The 16,969-nt window shown below is 40.3% G+C and overlaps 1 protein-coding gene across 3 annotated transcripts in view; it reads right to left on the bottom strand.

Moving 5' to 3' along the window:
- LOC128468057 (EH domain-binding protein 1-like protein 1) overlaps positions 1–14,395 on the bottom strand; it is a 50,050-nt gene extending 35,655 nt beyond the window's left edge. For all 3 annotated transcript variants that reach the window (XM_053449830.1, XM_053449829.1, XM_053449831.1), the window contains exon 1: positions 13,735–14,395. In XM_053449830.1, the coding sequence (XP_053305805.1) occupies positions 13,735–13,838 (104 nt within the window). In that variant the 5' untranslated portion in view covers positions 13,839–14,395. The remainder of the gene's footprint in view (positions 1–13,734) is intronic.
- Between the last annotated feature and the right edge of the window lie 2,574 nt (positions 14,396–16,969).

The raw sequence follows: 16,969 nt of genomic DNA on the forward strand, positions 1-16,969 counted from the left end.
ACCCATGCTTGGGTGGGTTGGGTTGTTTTGGGGGTAAAGGCCACATTTTGGGCTTGTGCAATTCAGTTTTTGAACTTGGAATTTTGACATGTTGAAAATTCTGCCCCCATATCATATTTGGGAAATCTTTGAGCCCGGCCAATTCAATTTACCCTATCAAACCATATAGTTTTCAAAACATGTTTCAAATATTTTTAATTTGGGAGGCCACTGGTCAGTCTGTACCCACGTATTTTTTGGGACATGATTGAACCCGGCCAATACAATTTAACCCATGAAATCATACATTTTTGAACTGGATGGTTTGCTTGATGTGACATCAGTGGGGAATTATTTTTACATGTCACCAATTTTTTTTTCCACTATTATTTTACTACATTGGGCTCCATTGACTTGGTTGAATGTTTTTAAACTGCAGGGGAGACGCTCTGAACAGACCTTTTGTGAACTTAATAGCCTTTTAGTTGGTGCCGCCATCTTGTGAGTGGCAGCAATGTCACTCACTGATGGCGCTTGTGGTTGCTCTTCAGAAAGCCTCGATATAGATATATATATTCAGCAAAATCGATTACGCTTAGGAAGCAATTGCTGATCGTTTCTTAAGCTGTTTTACCCATCATTGTGTAGTCATTTATAGTAGTCATTTATAGAAGTTTAGAATGAGAAAAGACTTGCGACCATCAAGCTCCACCCTTTTCCTATTTCTTGTTTACACAAGAAAACCCTTATGTCAGCAATTTTGAATTGTGCTTTCAATGAGAAAAAAATCCTTCTTGACTCCAAATGGCAATCCGATTTCTCCTTGGATCAACAAGAACTAAATAAACATTAATTCCTATACTATCATACATAGCCCTATATGTTTTGCTTCATTAAAAAAGTGTACGGGCCCCCTTTAAATGTGTCTAATGTATTTGCTAGCACCACCTCTTAAGGCAGTGAATTCCATAATCGTATAAAGGACAAGAGGGTGACCTCTTGTCCTTTATAATGTTCTATTAATTGTTGATCGGTTTAGCTGCGGCCATTTTTTTGGGGAGGGTAGGGCTTCCCTTTCAATGACCTTGGCTAGCCTCACTCACGGTGATTACAGCAATTTTAAAGCAACCTGTACATGTATGGGCATTGTCACTAATGCACTGCATTGTGAGCCCATACATTACAGGCTTTGTCGTGAAGGGGTTAATGGTATAATTCAGAGGAAGAACTTGTTTCTAATGGGGTACCCCAGGGATCAGTATTGGGACCTGTATTTAATTAGAACAATGGTCAAGAGTGTGGCAGCAGCAGTTTAATGTTGATAAATGTAAAATAGTTCAGTTGGGATGCAACACAGAATATAGTGTTCTGTCACTGTTCTGTCAGTGACAACAGGAGAAAAGCACTTAGGAGTAATCATTTCTGATGACTTAAAAGTAAGTAGACAAACAATAAAGCATTGGGTTGCATAAGGAAAGGCATTAGTAGCAAGAAGAGGGAAGTGGTTATGTCACTTTACAGATCCCTGGTCAGGAGACTCCATCTCCAGAAGGATATTTATACATTACAGATAAATCTAAAACTAGAGGGTCAGAGGCTTAGATGTAATGTAAGGAAGTTCTACTTTATTTAGAGGCAGTAGCATACCTAAAGGAGGGCAGGGAGGCAGTCAGCCCTGGGTGCCACTCATCAAGGAGGTGCCTGGTGGCCCGGCGGTAGCCTAACACGGTCCAGCATCCTGCCTTCCTTGCGCAGGAAAACAGTTTTGTCACAGCAGGTGGGTGCCACATCAGTAAGCTAGACATCTGTCGGGCCGTATAGATGTCTGCATGGACCCAGTGATGCTCTGTCACACCTTGGACCAGTGAAATAAAAAAGTGAGTGAGTGTTTAGGGGCAGAAATGGGACGGACGGACAGGCAGGCTGATTGGGGGGCAGAGGTGGCACGGGCAGGCTGCTAAAGGGGTAGAGGTGGCACAGGTAGGCTGTTTCCAGGGCTGAGTTGGCACAGGCAGGCTGTTTCCAGGGCAGAGGTGGAACTGGGTGGCTGCTTCAAGGGCAGTGATGGCACAGGCAGGTTGCTAAAGGGGATGAGTTGGCACAGGTAGGCTATTTCCAGGGCAGGGTTGGCACAGGCAGGCTGTTTCGGGGACTGCACTGGCACAGACAGGCAGTCAATAATTTATTTATTCAAATTTCTACTCTTTCCAGTTGACATACAGTTTACAAATTTGTGAAATATATATTCTTGCCAACATTATTTTTTTTGTGTGTGGGGTGCCACATACAGGATCCGCCCTGGGTGCCAAATACTCCAGGTGTGCCCCTGGTTAGAGAGTGGTGGATAAATGGAACAGTTTCTTTGCAGAAGTGACAGAGGCTAATACGGTGAGGGAATTTAAGCAGGCACGAGTTAGACATTAAGCTACCCTCACTGTAGGACCAGGACAAAGACTGTCAGGGGTTTAAACCCCTTAGATCAGGGAAGATGGGAAGACTAGATGGGCTAAACGGATCTTATTTGCTGTCAAATTCTATTTTTCTAAATCACCCACTACAACAAGATTAGAGGGTATAATCATGAATACATATTAATGGCGGTACCACATATGGATGTCGTTAATGATTTATTACATGATTGAGGTTTGACTTTACCCTATGTGCACACTGTTGTAAGAAATAATCAGGCATTATATGAGTCACCATTCCATGATAAACTGTGACTCCATAATCTTTAAAATATCTCAGTTTAACACTGTGTGAATACAGATTATTACAGGGACTAGGGTGTGGTAATGCATGAACTACAGAGAATCAGAGCAACAAACAAGGCAATAATGTAAAAACGTTCTGAATTATTTTTAGTTGCAAATTCAACTCCTTTTATATTTAGCCTAGTGTTTCTTTAACTATGTGTAATAGCCACATAGTTTGGTGGGAATGTTGGATGGGACAAAATTAGGAACTTTATTTCCAGCTCAGTGTTAGACTTTATTATTAGTATCCTTGTCATCAAATACAGAAATGTACTGTTGGTGGGGAGGTCTCACCAAATCGCCACAGAATCAAATTTCAACAACAGATAAAAACTAAATGCCACATCTAAGTCATCTATTCACCTAAGTACATAGTATAACCCCTTCTTTAATAAGGCAGTTTTGTCCCCAAAAATCTGATAATCATAAATGAAAATGTAAATGGAACATGCATATATATGCATTAAAGTGATCTATGCACTATGCAGAATATTTCTGCATTTATTTTCAACACCTGACCCTGACCATACAACCATCATTATACATTCCTACAGTATCACATGTTTTGCATCACAACCTATGTCAATGTATCCCTGCACACGCACAGCAACACATTCTGTTACATTATTTCAGTTATTCAGGCACTGGTGGCAGCATGACCATAGAAAACAGATAGAGTGTACAAATCAAAAATCTATCAGACCAAAGTCATTTGGTAGTGAGGGTGAAGTTAGTGATCAATATAAATTGTCTTCCATAAGTCATGCCCTGCATAATATGCAGTATCCTCCATTTAACAGCCTCCATCTTTTCAATATTTTCAGCCTTTTGCTGAATTGAAAAGAAAAGCTAGCAAGATCCTATACATTTGCTGTAATAGAATTGTTTACACATCAATCAACCTAAGCTACACTGAAATAAACAATGTCAGACACAATGCAAAAGACTTGATGTGTAGTGGTTGGCTTAACAGTGCAATAGGTTTATGCATTCAATACATTTAATGATGGTGTCTCTTATTTTGCTCTATGTGCAATATTTTCCATTATCTGTCTATCAGATTTTATCCTGATGTATGGTGCTGGGACATTATATAATTTATCATATGGTAAAAAAGACAGGAAAAAAACTCTTAAAATAAAAAAAGGAGATTATTGCTGGAGGCTACTCCAAAACTTTGCCTTCTTTAGCAATGACTCTTCCGCATATGTGCTGCTCTAAACACTTGTAGTTATGGTATTTAAGTAATAGCTGTATCATAGAAGCAGCAGCTATACACTGGAGCAGTACTGGATCAGTATGGCCACAATCAAACTAAATATCAAGCTAAACCTAGTGGCCCAACAGGCATTTGTCAATCCAGGATTGGATGTGGCTTTGATGTTAAGCAGCACCTATATTTGCTGGTGTTCCTTAGTTATGAACATATACAAACAGCATACACTTCATTACACGTTGACATGAGACACAACCGAACCGATTCTAATTGGGTTTATGAAGGTTAAATTACAATGTAATCTCATATAGCGTTCAATACGGTTGCATGATTAACACTTGTCTCAGAGGGGGTTGCAAGGAGATGTGCTTTGAGGTACATTCTCAATCTCTGCAAAATGACAAGTCCCAGAATCCTTGCAGTATAATCAAGGGATAGCTTTTAATATCCACCCCAGACTGTAAATCCAGCCAAGCAGCTCTGTTTTAAAAAAAGCCCAAATTATTTTTGGCAGGCAGACACATGTTCAATGTACACTATCCAGTCCTGCCAAAAACAAATTTATTGAATAGAATAAAGTAAACAAACACATTGAGAAAATCATAGGTAGGACATAGTCAATCTGCAAGTTATTTTATTATTTTTATAATATTATTTTTATTATTTTTTTGTTCTGTTTAAGAGATAAGTGAAATTATGGCGATGAGTGTCATCACCTTTATCTTTAATGAGATTAGAATAAAAGTCCCCGGCATGCTAAAATAGATTTGGAAGGAACAGTAAAATGAAATACCGGTACTTGTTATTGGATTTTATTATAACAGAAATTTAGAAATATAAATATTTGTTCTTAGAAAAGAAGCCACCAAAGATGGGAATTAGAATGACACATATTACATTCAATTAAATGCTACCCAGGCACAGACTTAAAATAACATTTCATTAACCTATCCCCTGCCAGAGACATGCTTAGCAACACTGCACACACTCTCTTCCAAAAGAAAAATTCAGACTGTGTAAACATCAGGGAAAAACATCCATAAAAGGTATGAAGGGCAGAGAGGAAGAATGAAGGGACAGATTTATGAAATGAGGGGAATGAGAGACCGAGAATAATATTTATGAGGGAGGGAGTGAGGGAGGAAAGAAAGAAAAATTAAAAACATTGAATATACCGTATTTGCTCGATTATAAGACAAGGTTTTTTCCAGAGCAAATGCTCTGAAAAATACCCCTCGTCTTATAATCGGGGTCGAATAGGTCTGACTATGAGACTAAGATCCAGATCCTCCGCAGCGATGCAGGGGACCTGGATCCTCCTGTGTTATGCCCCCCCCCCCAAACTTACTGGTGCATCTGAGTCCCCGGTGCTTAGGTACAGCGGAAGTTGTCTGTGCGAATCGGGTAGAGCTCTACACGCTGCCCGGACTGAGCACCGGGGACTCAGATGCAGGGAACCTGGATCCTTCCCCCCAACTTACCGGTGCTTCTGAGTCCCCGGTGCTTAGTCCGGGCAGCGTGTAGAGCTCTATGCGATTCGCGTAGACAACTTCCGCTGGACTCAGAAGCACCAGTAAGTTTGAGGAGGGAGGGGGAGTGTTAAACGGGGGGCATAAGGCATTTCTGGACGCAGAGTGCTCTGTGAAATGCCTTTTAGCCCCCTTAATGCCACTCTGTCTCCAGAAATGCCTTTTAACCCTCTATACGCCACTCTGCCTCCTGAAATGCCTTATACCCCCCTATATGCCACTCTGCCCCATAATATGCCTTTTAACCCCCTAAATGCCAGAGTGGCATATAGGGGTATAAGGCAATTCTGGAGGCAGAGTGGCACATATGGGGTCAAAAGGCATATCATGCGGCCCAGTGGCATTTAGAGGGTTAAAAGGCATATCATGGGGCACAGTGGCATATAGGGGGGTATAAGGCATTTCTGGGGCAGAGTGGCAAGCCTGGGGGCAGATGTGCATAACTGGGGGGGCAGGTTGTAAAAAAAGGAAATAAAAACGAAATATTTTTCTCAATCATAGCTTTTATTAACAAACAATTGTTCACATAGTTTACACGAATTAACATTTACTGGTAAAACTTTTTTTCCTATAGGGTCGTCTTATATTCAGGCTTTTTCTTTTTTTCCTAAATTAATATTCAGATTTTGGGGGGTCGTCTTATAATCATGGTCGTCTTATAATCGAGCAAATACGGTATTTATGCAATTTCTGTACATATATATGGTAACAAACTTAGGCATTTTCTAAAATCAGTGACATTTTCTCTCAAAGACCCACTATGATGTACACCGATCAGCCGCAACATTATGACCACTGACAGGTAAATTAATAACACTGATAATCTTGTTATCATGGCATCTGTCGATAATAATAATAGGCAGCCGTAACATTATGACCACTGACAGGTAAATTAATAACACTGATAATCTTGTTATCCTGGCATCTGTCAATAATAATAGGCAGCAAGTGAACATTTTATCCTCTAAGTTGATGTGTTACAAGCAGGAAAAATGGGCAAGCATAAGGATCTGAGTGACTTTGACAAGGGGCAAATTGTGATGGCTAGAGGACTGGATCAGAGCATCTCCAACACGACAGCACTTGTGGAGTGTTCCTGCAGTGGTCAGTACCTATCAAAAGTGGTCCAAGGAAGGAAAAGCAGTTAACCAGCGACAGGCTCATGGGCAGCCAAGGCTAATTGATGGACGTGGTGGGCAATGGCTGGCCCGTGTAGTCAAATCCAACAGATGAACTACTATAGCTGAAATTGCTAAAAAAAGTTAATGCTGGTTCTGATAGAAAAGTGTCAGAACACACAGTGCATCACAGTTTGCTGCGTATGGCGCTGCTTAGCCGCAGACTAGTCAGGGTGGCCATGCTAACCGCTGTCCACTGAGGAAAGCACCTACAATGGGCACATAAGCACAAGAACTGGACCAGGGAGCAATGGAAGAAGGTGGTCTGGTCTGATTTTATTTTACATCATTTTTACATGGCACCAGAATGCATCCACGCAGGCCCCAACTTGCAACTTAGAGGACTCATAGGATCTGCTGCTAACGTATTTGTGCCAGATACTACAGCACACCTTCAGAGGTCTCGTGGAGTTTATGCCTCAGCAGGTCAGGACTGTTTTAGCTGCAAAAGTGGGACCTACACAATATTAGGCAGGTGGTCATGATGTTATGGCAGATAGGTGTATATATTCACCAGATAAACTATTTTCAATTGTGTGGTTGTGATTTATCCAATTTTAAAACCACCACTACAACTGAACAGTGATTATTTTAACTCAGTGAGGCTTAGATATATAGTCATAGGTGCATATCTTATCAATTTATTGACTTATACCTCTCCTTTCCTTGTCCCACCGTTACAAAGCTGACCCAACTCCATAAAAATCAACAAACTAACAATAGGTAAGCAATAACTTTAAACCTTTGTACAACATGATGGCCCATGCCATTGCTTAAACAATGTTTCTTAAGTGCCATTGTTACACCACAGAACAATGAACAGGCACACTCAGTGCAGAGATCTTTTCTCGGAGACCTGATTCGCCTATCACCCAGTCATGTGATCTCTGGGTTAACCAAAGCTGTTACAGTTCAAATGACAAAACTAGTGAATACAATCACTGGGTTTGACTTCAAACCTGTTTTAAAATTAAAAAAAATGTGTAGCACTGTACCCCCTTATAAAATGAGAGTCTCTGTGATTCATAATACAGTGCACTCACAATGATTCACCTCCTTGGTACGCAATCTAGCCATGCAAAATTACATGGGACCCAATGAAAGTAGGTTACTTTGATGTATTGGTGGGCTAAGCAATATATGACCACATCGTATGACAGAATCCCCAATAATAATGCCTTCGATGGCTTAGGTGTTTTTAGAATGGTACGCACTTAATTTTACTCTGTATTGTGTACTTATTGGTCAATAATATTGTGTACTTATTGGTCAATAATATTCAGAAATCTGAATGTAAATGCCTTTTATTCTATTTGTTGTTGTTCAAAATTAAGTATTGAATGCACTAATTTGCTTTTCAAAATATACAAAAAACATGGGCATTAACATGGTGTTGCCCTCAACTTTGCAGCTATAACAGCCTCCTCTCTTCTTCTGCAAGTAGTTATGCACGCTCATTTTTCTATTATTTTTTTACTCTTATTTCTTGTTTCAAAATAAAAAATATTTTGCATCTGCAAAATTGGTAGGCATGTTGTGTAAATCAAATGATACAAACTGCCAACAAATCTATTTTAATTCTAGGCTGTAATGCAGGCTTCTTAAATTTCGGAAACAAAATTTGTTGTCCGTCGCCCATATTTACTTTCTCACACATTACCTCTCTCACATTCTCAGTCTATCTCTCTCACTCTCTAAATGGCTCTCTATCTTCTCCGCTGACTGCTTCCGTGTCTCGCAGCTCCGCTACTTCTCTAGCATCATCTTCTTCTCTTTTTGTCCGCATCTCCGCAGACATGACCTCCTGGTGAAGTTCCGCAAAAATGGTGGTGGTTCCGTTGACATCCTCTCCTTCGATTGGAGGGCTGGTGATTTTTATAGTGCATGCATGGTCTACAGCTTCATGGCTGAGCTGTTGCTACTCCTACACGCTTCCACTTCACAATGATAGCTTTCACAGTGGACTGGGACAGGTCTAGCAGTGCAGAAAATTCAACAACTAACTTATGGCAATTGTGGCATCCTATGACAGTGTCACATTTAAAGTCACTGGGCTCTTCAGTACAACCTATTCTTCTGCCATTGTTTGTCTATTGAGATGGCATGCCTATTGTGCTTGATTTTATATACCTGTTATTATTGGGTGTGGCTGAAACACCAAAACTTCACTAAGTAGGAGGGGTGTCCACATACTTTTAGTCATATAATGTGTATGGACACAGTGTAATATCAAGCCATTGGCTGCTCAGTAGGCTTACTGCATTTCACTTTTTACGCATAACATAGTTTAGCGTGGGACTGCTACTACCGTGTTTCCCCGATAGTAAGACACCCCCGATTGTAAGACGTATCGGGAGTTTCAGAGGGGTCGGCTAATATAAGCCGTACCCCGAAAGTAAGACATATGTCTTACTTTCGGGGAAACACGGGGGATTTGCCGGGTCCGCCACTCTAAGGGGCCGGGAAGTCCCCACCAAGGCCGGCCTTACGTGTCTGCGGCCGCACAGGATTTAAATTAAAACATCGGGGTTTTTTTTTAACTTTATTTAACATCCTCCATGTTAAATAAAGTTAAAAAAAACTTTATTTAACATGGAGGATGTTAAATAAAGTTTTTTTAACTTTATTTAACATGGAGGATGTTAAATAAAGTTGAAAAAAACCCCCGATGTTTTTATTTAAACCCTGTGCGGCCGCAGACCCCTAAGGCCGGCCCCTTAGAGCAGGGCCGACCTTTGGGGTGTGCGACCGCACAGGGCGCCACACTCCAGGGGGTGCCAACCTGCGGCACCCGGCACCCCTCCAGAGACGGACAGTAATGTCCGCCGCTGGAGGAGCAGGCTCGCAAGGGAGCGGTATCGGAGGTCTTTAACAGACCTCCGGCTCCCTTGAGTGATTTTAAGCCGGGTTCAACCCGGCTTAAAATCACTCAAGGGAGCCGGAGGTCTGTTAATGACCTCCGATACCGCTCCCTTGTGATCTGCGCGGCAACAGCTGTTGTGCGCCGGGGTTTCTTGTCAGATCCCGGCGCACAACACTGAAGCCGCGCCCACCGCTGTCCGTGCCCTCTGACCCGGAAGGAGACAAGAACTGAAGAAGAGGAGCGAAGAGGAGGAAAAGAAGCTGAAAGAAGAAAGGAAAGGTAGGAAAGCATTAAGTGAGAGTGGATTGGTGTATATGTGTGTGTGGATTGGTGTATATGTGTGTGTGGATTGGTGTATATGTGTGTGTGGATTGGTGTATATGTGTGTGGATTGGTGTATATGTGTGTGGATTGGTGTATATGTGTGTGGATTGGTATATGTGTGTGGATTAGTGTATATGTGTGTGGATTTGTGTATACGTGTGGATTGGTGTATATGTGTGTGGATTGGTATACGTGTGGATTGGTAGGTGTGTTGATTGGTAAGTGTGTGAGAGTGATGGGTGTTATGCTGTACCATTTCCAATGTCTTTTTCATGATCTAATTATGCTCTAAAAGTACATCATAACTCCCATCACTCTCAATTTTTCCCAATATAAGACATACCCCGAAAGTAAGACATAGTGGGGCTTTTAGGGATAAAAAGAAAGTAAGACACTGTCTTACTTTCGGGGAAACACGGTATCATTATATTTAAGGAGACAAGAAGGGAACCACAGACAAAGCCAGTTGGAACCATCATGCAAAGTAGCCAGCTAATAGAATGTCCACACACAACCGCATTCTCATCAGGTATAAATAAATAAATGGAAGCAGAGATACTGATTCTCTTCATGTGCTACTCCACTCACATTTGTAGGCACACAAAGCATACCTCCCAACACTCTCATTTCTTGTGTGACAGAGCCAGTTTTGGGTACTGTCCCACTGTCCTGGGTAGCGTTATGGACCTTGCTTTGTGCTCTGGGGCACAGTCAAGCTGGAATTGTAAAGGGCCTTCTCCAAACCATTTCCACAAAATTAGAAGCATAGTATTGTCCACTTCAGCATTCAAAATTTTGGACAATGCTATGCTTCCAACTTTGTGGGAACATCATGGCTGTGTCCCAGGACACAAAGCAAGGTCCATAAAGACATGGTTGTTTGAGTTTGGTATGGAAGGACCTGACTGGTCTGCACAGAGTCCATCAAAGACCTTTGGGATGAAAGCTTCCTCACAAACGCTTTGGATGAATGGGCAAAAATCCCCACAGAAACTCTCCAAAATCTTGTGGAAACCCTTACCAAAAAAGTGGAAGCTGTTATAGCTGCAAAGGGCGACCCACCGCATATTAATGTATTTAGAATGCTATGTCATCAAAGACCATGTTGGTGTAATGGTCAGGTATCCCAATACTTTTGTCCATATATTGTAAATGTATTTCAATACAGGAAAGTAAAAGTGCTTCCTGGAAAGAGACTTGAACCGTTAAGTGTCCAACTTCAACTTGCAAATTAACAACAGATCATTGGCTGAAGTGGCATCATTCAGCAGCATCTATGACATAAGACATGGATCCATTGCTTACAGCAAGGCTGATCACATAAGTCAAGTAGTTATATATATATACTGTATATCACTCACTTGGAAAAAGCTCACACATCAGAATTTCTTAGTACCCAAGCCATTGCTGCAGTATTAAAACACACATTGTTCCCAAGTAAAATAAAAACTAAGCTGATTTGGAAGCAGAAATAATGCATCATTTAAGGTTGGTGTTGAAAATAAAAAAGGAAAATAAAAGTTAACATTCTTCCATTTTATGCATTCATTTTCTAAAACTATGTCATTTTAAAAAACAAAATGTAGTTAATTTACTAAAGGGAGAAAAATTAAGAATCAGAGTGCTCAAGTAAAGCAGTAGGTCAAGAAAAAATGGAACTCATACAAAAACGACTGCAGGCTGCTTAATGGGGAGCCCATGTGCCCCACAAACATTTTATATGAGCCTTAGCATGCCAAAAATCTGTATATATAGGATAATACAAAGGTGTAATACACTTAATACACTTAAACGCAACAGATACTTAATAACAAAGTGTATACAGATGTTATGTGTACCGATAATAAGTATGAAGCAGAAACACAAACATTTTAATATAAACATTTAAAATAAAATAAAAAACACAGGCTTGGACTAAGTTACATAAAAGTCAGGAGCTAATCAGGAAGCCTGGTATTCATGAACAACTATAAAAAATCAGATAGGGTAACACTTTAGGTGCCTGGGCTACCTGTCTTCTAAAATTTGACCAACCTCAAGTAGTTGCAAGTAGACTATCACCCCCATATAAACATAGAAAAGATAAATATTATCAAGCAGGTCTTTCACTTATCCCTAATATATACACATGACAATGAGCTTAGAGAAAAACAATTATATCAATGTATTTTTCTTCAATTACACGCAGCTGAAAACATGTTGGTGAATGTTTGTGGTCTTCCACATGACCTGTTCAAAATACTAATGTGAAAGTGTTTTTGACCACAATAACACAGAAAATTAATAAATAACTTTGGCAGAGATTGGTGGCCAAATGGCTGCATGGCAAGTGCCCAGGGCCAGACTAGGGATGATGAGGCAGCCCTGGCAGTTTAAAGGTGGACACTCCAGTGGTGTTGGCCAGTGGCCCACCAGGCATTTTCCTAGTGGACCCTTCTGGACCTGTAAGTATCGAAATGTATCCTGAGTTCTCCGCTTAGTCCAAATCTAGTGCTTTCCTCCTGGTTTGCCTTTATTAAGAGGGTCTTATGTTTTAACATAATATGGGACCCTGTCCCCTTTAAACCATGACAGTACATTATAAAATGTTCTATTTAACATCTATGAAAACTGCAGTGAAGTTCTAAATATATAGGTAACATTTGAATTTGATTACTGGGGAAGTTGGGGGTTAAGGATAACGGATTTGGATCATACCTTCTGATTTGAAGAATAGCAGCTTAAAACTAAAAGCATTAATTCCTAAATAAAGGGCCCTGCTCTAAAGTGAGTCATAAAAGTTGCAAAAGCCAAAAAGTACATTTGCCAGTGCCACATTTACACATCGGACTAGTGGTTTGGAAATGCAACAGATAATTCATTGCAACTCTGGTTGTTAGGAGTAAATAAATAGCAACTGTACTCTAAATAATGTTTACATTTACTTCTGCATTTTATTTTTTTAAATAAATGGCAGCACCGCCACATTTGCTTGTTCAAAGATGGAGACTGCCCCCCCCCTCGGCTTTATTGCATAAGGATAATGGGCAAATGCTATTTTAGGTGCTGTGTATTAATAAATATAGTGCTTTGTGTAGTAAATCTCCTCAGAGTTTAGGCCTTGACAGAGAAGCTGTTGCAGGAGTGGAATAATTAGGATGGGTACTGAGGCATAGAGTTCCTGCCTTTTTTGGTATATCTAAACTAAATTGTGTTTCAGGACCAAAACAAACATTTAGCAAATGAATGGTGCTGGTCTGGTAGTGATAATTTTTAAGCGAAACCAATAATGGCCATTTTTCTTATCTCACACAGCAAGGCCATACAAACGCCATTAATTGCCTCGCATTAAGGGTCACATACTTAATATATAATTAAAATATGCTATTGGCAACCACGTTGGTGGGGTATAATAAGCATAGTCAACGTTTGCCGAACGCTTTCGACAATCCCACTCCATTCATATAAACGAACAATTCAAGAAGCGTTATAACGTAAAGCCACATAAAAGCGAATAAACGAACACCTTCCAAGAGGAGAGAGTTCATAGGTGCGACATTCCATATCGCGACATCTCACGCAGAGACACCCTTACAGAGAGAGAGAGGGCAATTTATATGACATTCCGGTCTGAGGAAAGACCTCTTAAATGTGACGTACAGAGACAACTTCGAGTAAGTTCAGACATTTCTTAGACCGTGAACAGAGAGAGGTTTCGCAACGCATACTGCCTACAAAGTGATCTTATGACTTCAGAACTCACACACGGAGACGTCAAATTGAATTGGTCTGAAAATCGTCCTTCGTGCAAAGGACCTAAGAAAAGGACACGCCAATCGCAATAACATTATTCAGTCACGCTCATACACATATCGTAACAGTTTTTCCATATTTCAATCGCCTATCTCACCATTTCTGGGTGCACTCTAATATCAGTTCCTGGTAAGAGGCCACGAATTGAAAGCGGGACGCTCTCTTTCCAGTACGTTGCAGTCTCTTCCATACCGAAGTCATGGCTGTCTCTCAGTGAATTTCTCTTGTACAATCCAGCATGATTATGGGACAACACGAAACGCTCTCAGTCCAGACTGGTTACTCAGTCTTGCGCTTTCTCCTTGCCTCTCCCTTCCTGTATGTCTACTCAGGCTGTCTCACTATTTCTGTGTTTGCATGTCATTCTATACAGTCATGCAAACTGTCACTGCCTGGCAGTCTAATTTATTCCTGGCTGATGCTCTCTCACTCTTTCTTCCAATTTGTATATATTTTGCAATCTGGCTATATTTTAATTTCGCAGACTGAACCTCTGGGCTACTTCACTCAGCTTTCCCCTCTAGTCACTTCTGTATTTGTTTTAATAACTAGCTGTCTCTTTCCTAATTCGGCTTTCTTTTTCTTAGACCTCTGTCTCGATGCGAGTCCTCTTTCTCTATCGTACTTTGTGCGATGTGGTCTGTTCCCCTTTGCTTTTACAGAAGTAAAACTTCTGTCAAGGCAGAGGGAGGAGAGAGGGTGTGACTAGATGTGTATGAATTCAAGTGGTGTTTGTGTATGTGCATGAGTCAAGCCACATGCATTATATATCAGTCCAACGTACTAATATACACGGTTAACGCACACACCAAATACATGTCAAAGAAAACATGTGCTTACTGTCTAGGGTATATTTGCTAAAAAGCATTAACTAAGACTGATGGTCTGATCATTTCTTAGATGGATTAACTACCAGAAATGTTTTCTACTGTTACTTTATGGAACTAGGAAAATGTATTCAAATGCACTAATAAAACTGCTTATATTTGTAATCAATTTATTCAAAACATAATATATCAAATAAAATAATTAAGACCAGTGCGTATCTCTGTGTTCTATAAACATTATGTGGTTCATGATAATACATTGTTTGTTGTAAGCGCTAAATTGGAGAAACTTTGACCTCCAATAAACCCTCAAAGTCTGAATAGGTCAGAAGTGCTCGGTTACCACGAGACACGCAGACCAGATCAATTTTGTTCTTTTCTACTTTCATCTATGGCATCATCTCTTCTCCTCATGTCTTTCCGCAACACATCCCTCCTAAATTGTAAGCTTGCAAGCTGGGCCTTGTTTACCTAACGTACCAGTTGGTCTTTGTAAATTCTTGTTTTGTCACACACTTTCAATGTATGTACCGTAAGATGGACTGCGTAACTTGTTAAGAGCTATATTCCATTTATCTACCACCCTCTCAGTAAAGTAAAACTTCCTTAAATATAAGCCTCTGAGACTCTAATTTTAGACTATGACCTCTTGCGGAGGGATATAACACTAACTGTGCAAGAATTTTAGTTGTGATGGCAAAATCACTGACAGATGCTCAGATATGTCTGCAAAGGGGATTAGACTGTCTGTAAAAAAAACATAAACTGCAAATTATATTTCTAGTAATCCACTGGCACAATATCATGGAAAGCGATGGCAGATAAGAAGCATTCAGCCCAACAAACATTACTGGATGCTACTTTAACCCGAAAAGTAGTTCCAAAGCTAGGTCCAATGTATTTGTTCTGCCTTGGATGCGTTACGCTGGTTTGTATTCTAATCGCTTCCCCCATCTCCTTTTGCTCAGCTGTCTCGCTGTCCCCTCTGTCATTGCCACTGTATATAACACACAGTAACAGGTGTGAGATATTTCTAGATGTGACAGTTGCTAAGTCACTGTCAGTCCATTCACTATCCACATATGCTAATCCCATAACACATTTCTACAAGAATCCATTTCTTGTGAGATACAGACATACTCATGCATTGAGATGTCTAATTAACAAGCAATTAACTTACATTAAAAGGGGAGTTTTTTTACCAATAGCATTATGTATATGTGTATATATACAATTTAATTTAGCTTGGTTTTAGCACACTATGATACATTCATACCACCAAATATTCCAAGCGACATCAGGGGAGCAAAAGGCGCAAACAGAATAGGAGTATTCTATAATTTTTTTTTGAACCAAAGTGATTTAATCAACTATTTCTGCCCGCTTCCACGTTGTGATATCCAAAAATCCTGGCTTACTTGCCTTCGTAAAGGCCTGTAGTTCAACACCTTAGTTGCAGAATAAATATGTCTATCTAAGCAAAGTTTGCAGGTCCCAATGTGAGTTTGCCTTGATGACTCAAAATGACAGAAGCACCTAAAGGCGAATTTCTAAAGGCAGGTCACAGAGCGGAGGAGTAAGCAACAGCTGCCTGCAGCCCAGGCCCCTCCTTTTCCTTTCCTGCCGTAACTTGAAAAAGAGAAGTTATAGAAAAAGCTGGTTTAGCCACTTTAAGAAAAGGCGTGTCCCAAACAACTGGCCAAGGTGATGTCATGGTTTAAACTAAGAAGTCATTAAAATGGCAACGGCAGTAATATCTTCAAGTGCGGTAACATCGTTTGCTGTTAAGCACACATGAAGTAAATATGTTATAGTCACTACATTCTATATACTGAACACATTAACCAATTAGTGTAGGCTTATTGTGACGTTAAAGAAAAAAAGTGTTTTTTTAAAGAGAACTTTCCAGTACCAAAACGTACGCACATTTTGTTATATTGAAGTCTGTTTTGCATTTTACTACAAGTAAATACATTCATTTTTACTCAAGTTGGAAAATGGGACTTACAGCCGGGATATTGTTTTTGGTTCAAGTAGCAAGTATGGCAGTGGACGTGTGATGTACTACAATGCATGTACGTGTAGCTTTTAGCAGGAGCAGGCATGGGGAAGGAAAATGAGAGATCTATAATTTTTCAGCTCCAGTACGCATGCATGAATTTGCATGTAGTTGAATGGTCTGTGCATGTGCAGACTCATACTTTAGTTCATTTTTGCATGGCCTTAAGTGCATTTTACCGCATGTAAATACATGCATTTATTTTTGCATTGATGTTAACTCTAAATCCAAAGATTGTAATGTTTACACATCTAATGTGTATAATAGGGTTATGACAGTGGGAATTGTCGGTCACACTTGGTGGGGTTTAAAGTCATTTCAGCTTCCAGGAGAGCAAGTATCTGCTGTTCCCTTTGTGTCCCTCTGCTGCCCTCAGCAACCCCCCATGCCAAACCCTTCCTGCCCCTACTGCTCTGACCCTCAGCCTGAACCTCCAATCTGATCCT

Source organism: Spea bombifrons, chromosome 10 (assembly GCF_027358695.1).
Source record: "Spea bombifrons isolate aSpeBom1 chromosome 10, aSpeBom1.2.pri, whole genome shotgun sequence".
Classification (NCBI taxonomy): domain Eukaryota; kingdom Metazoa; phylum Chordata; class Amphibia; order Anura; family Pelobatidae; genus Spea; species Spea bombifrons.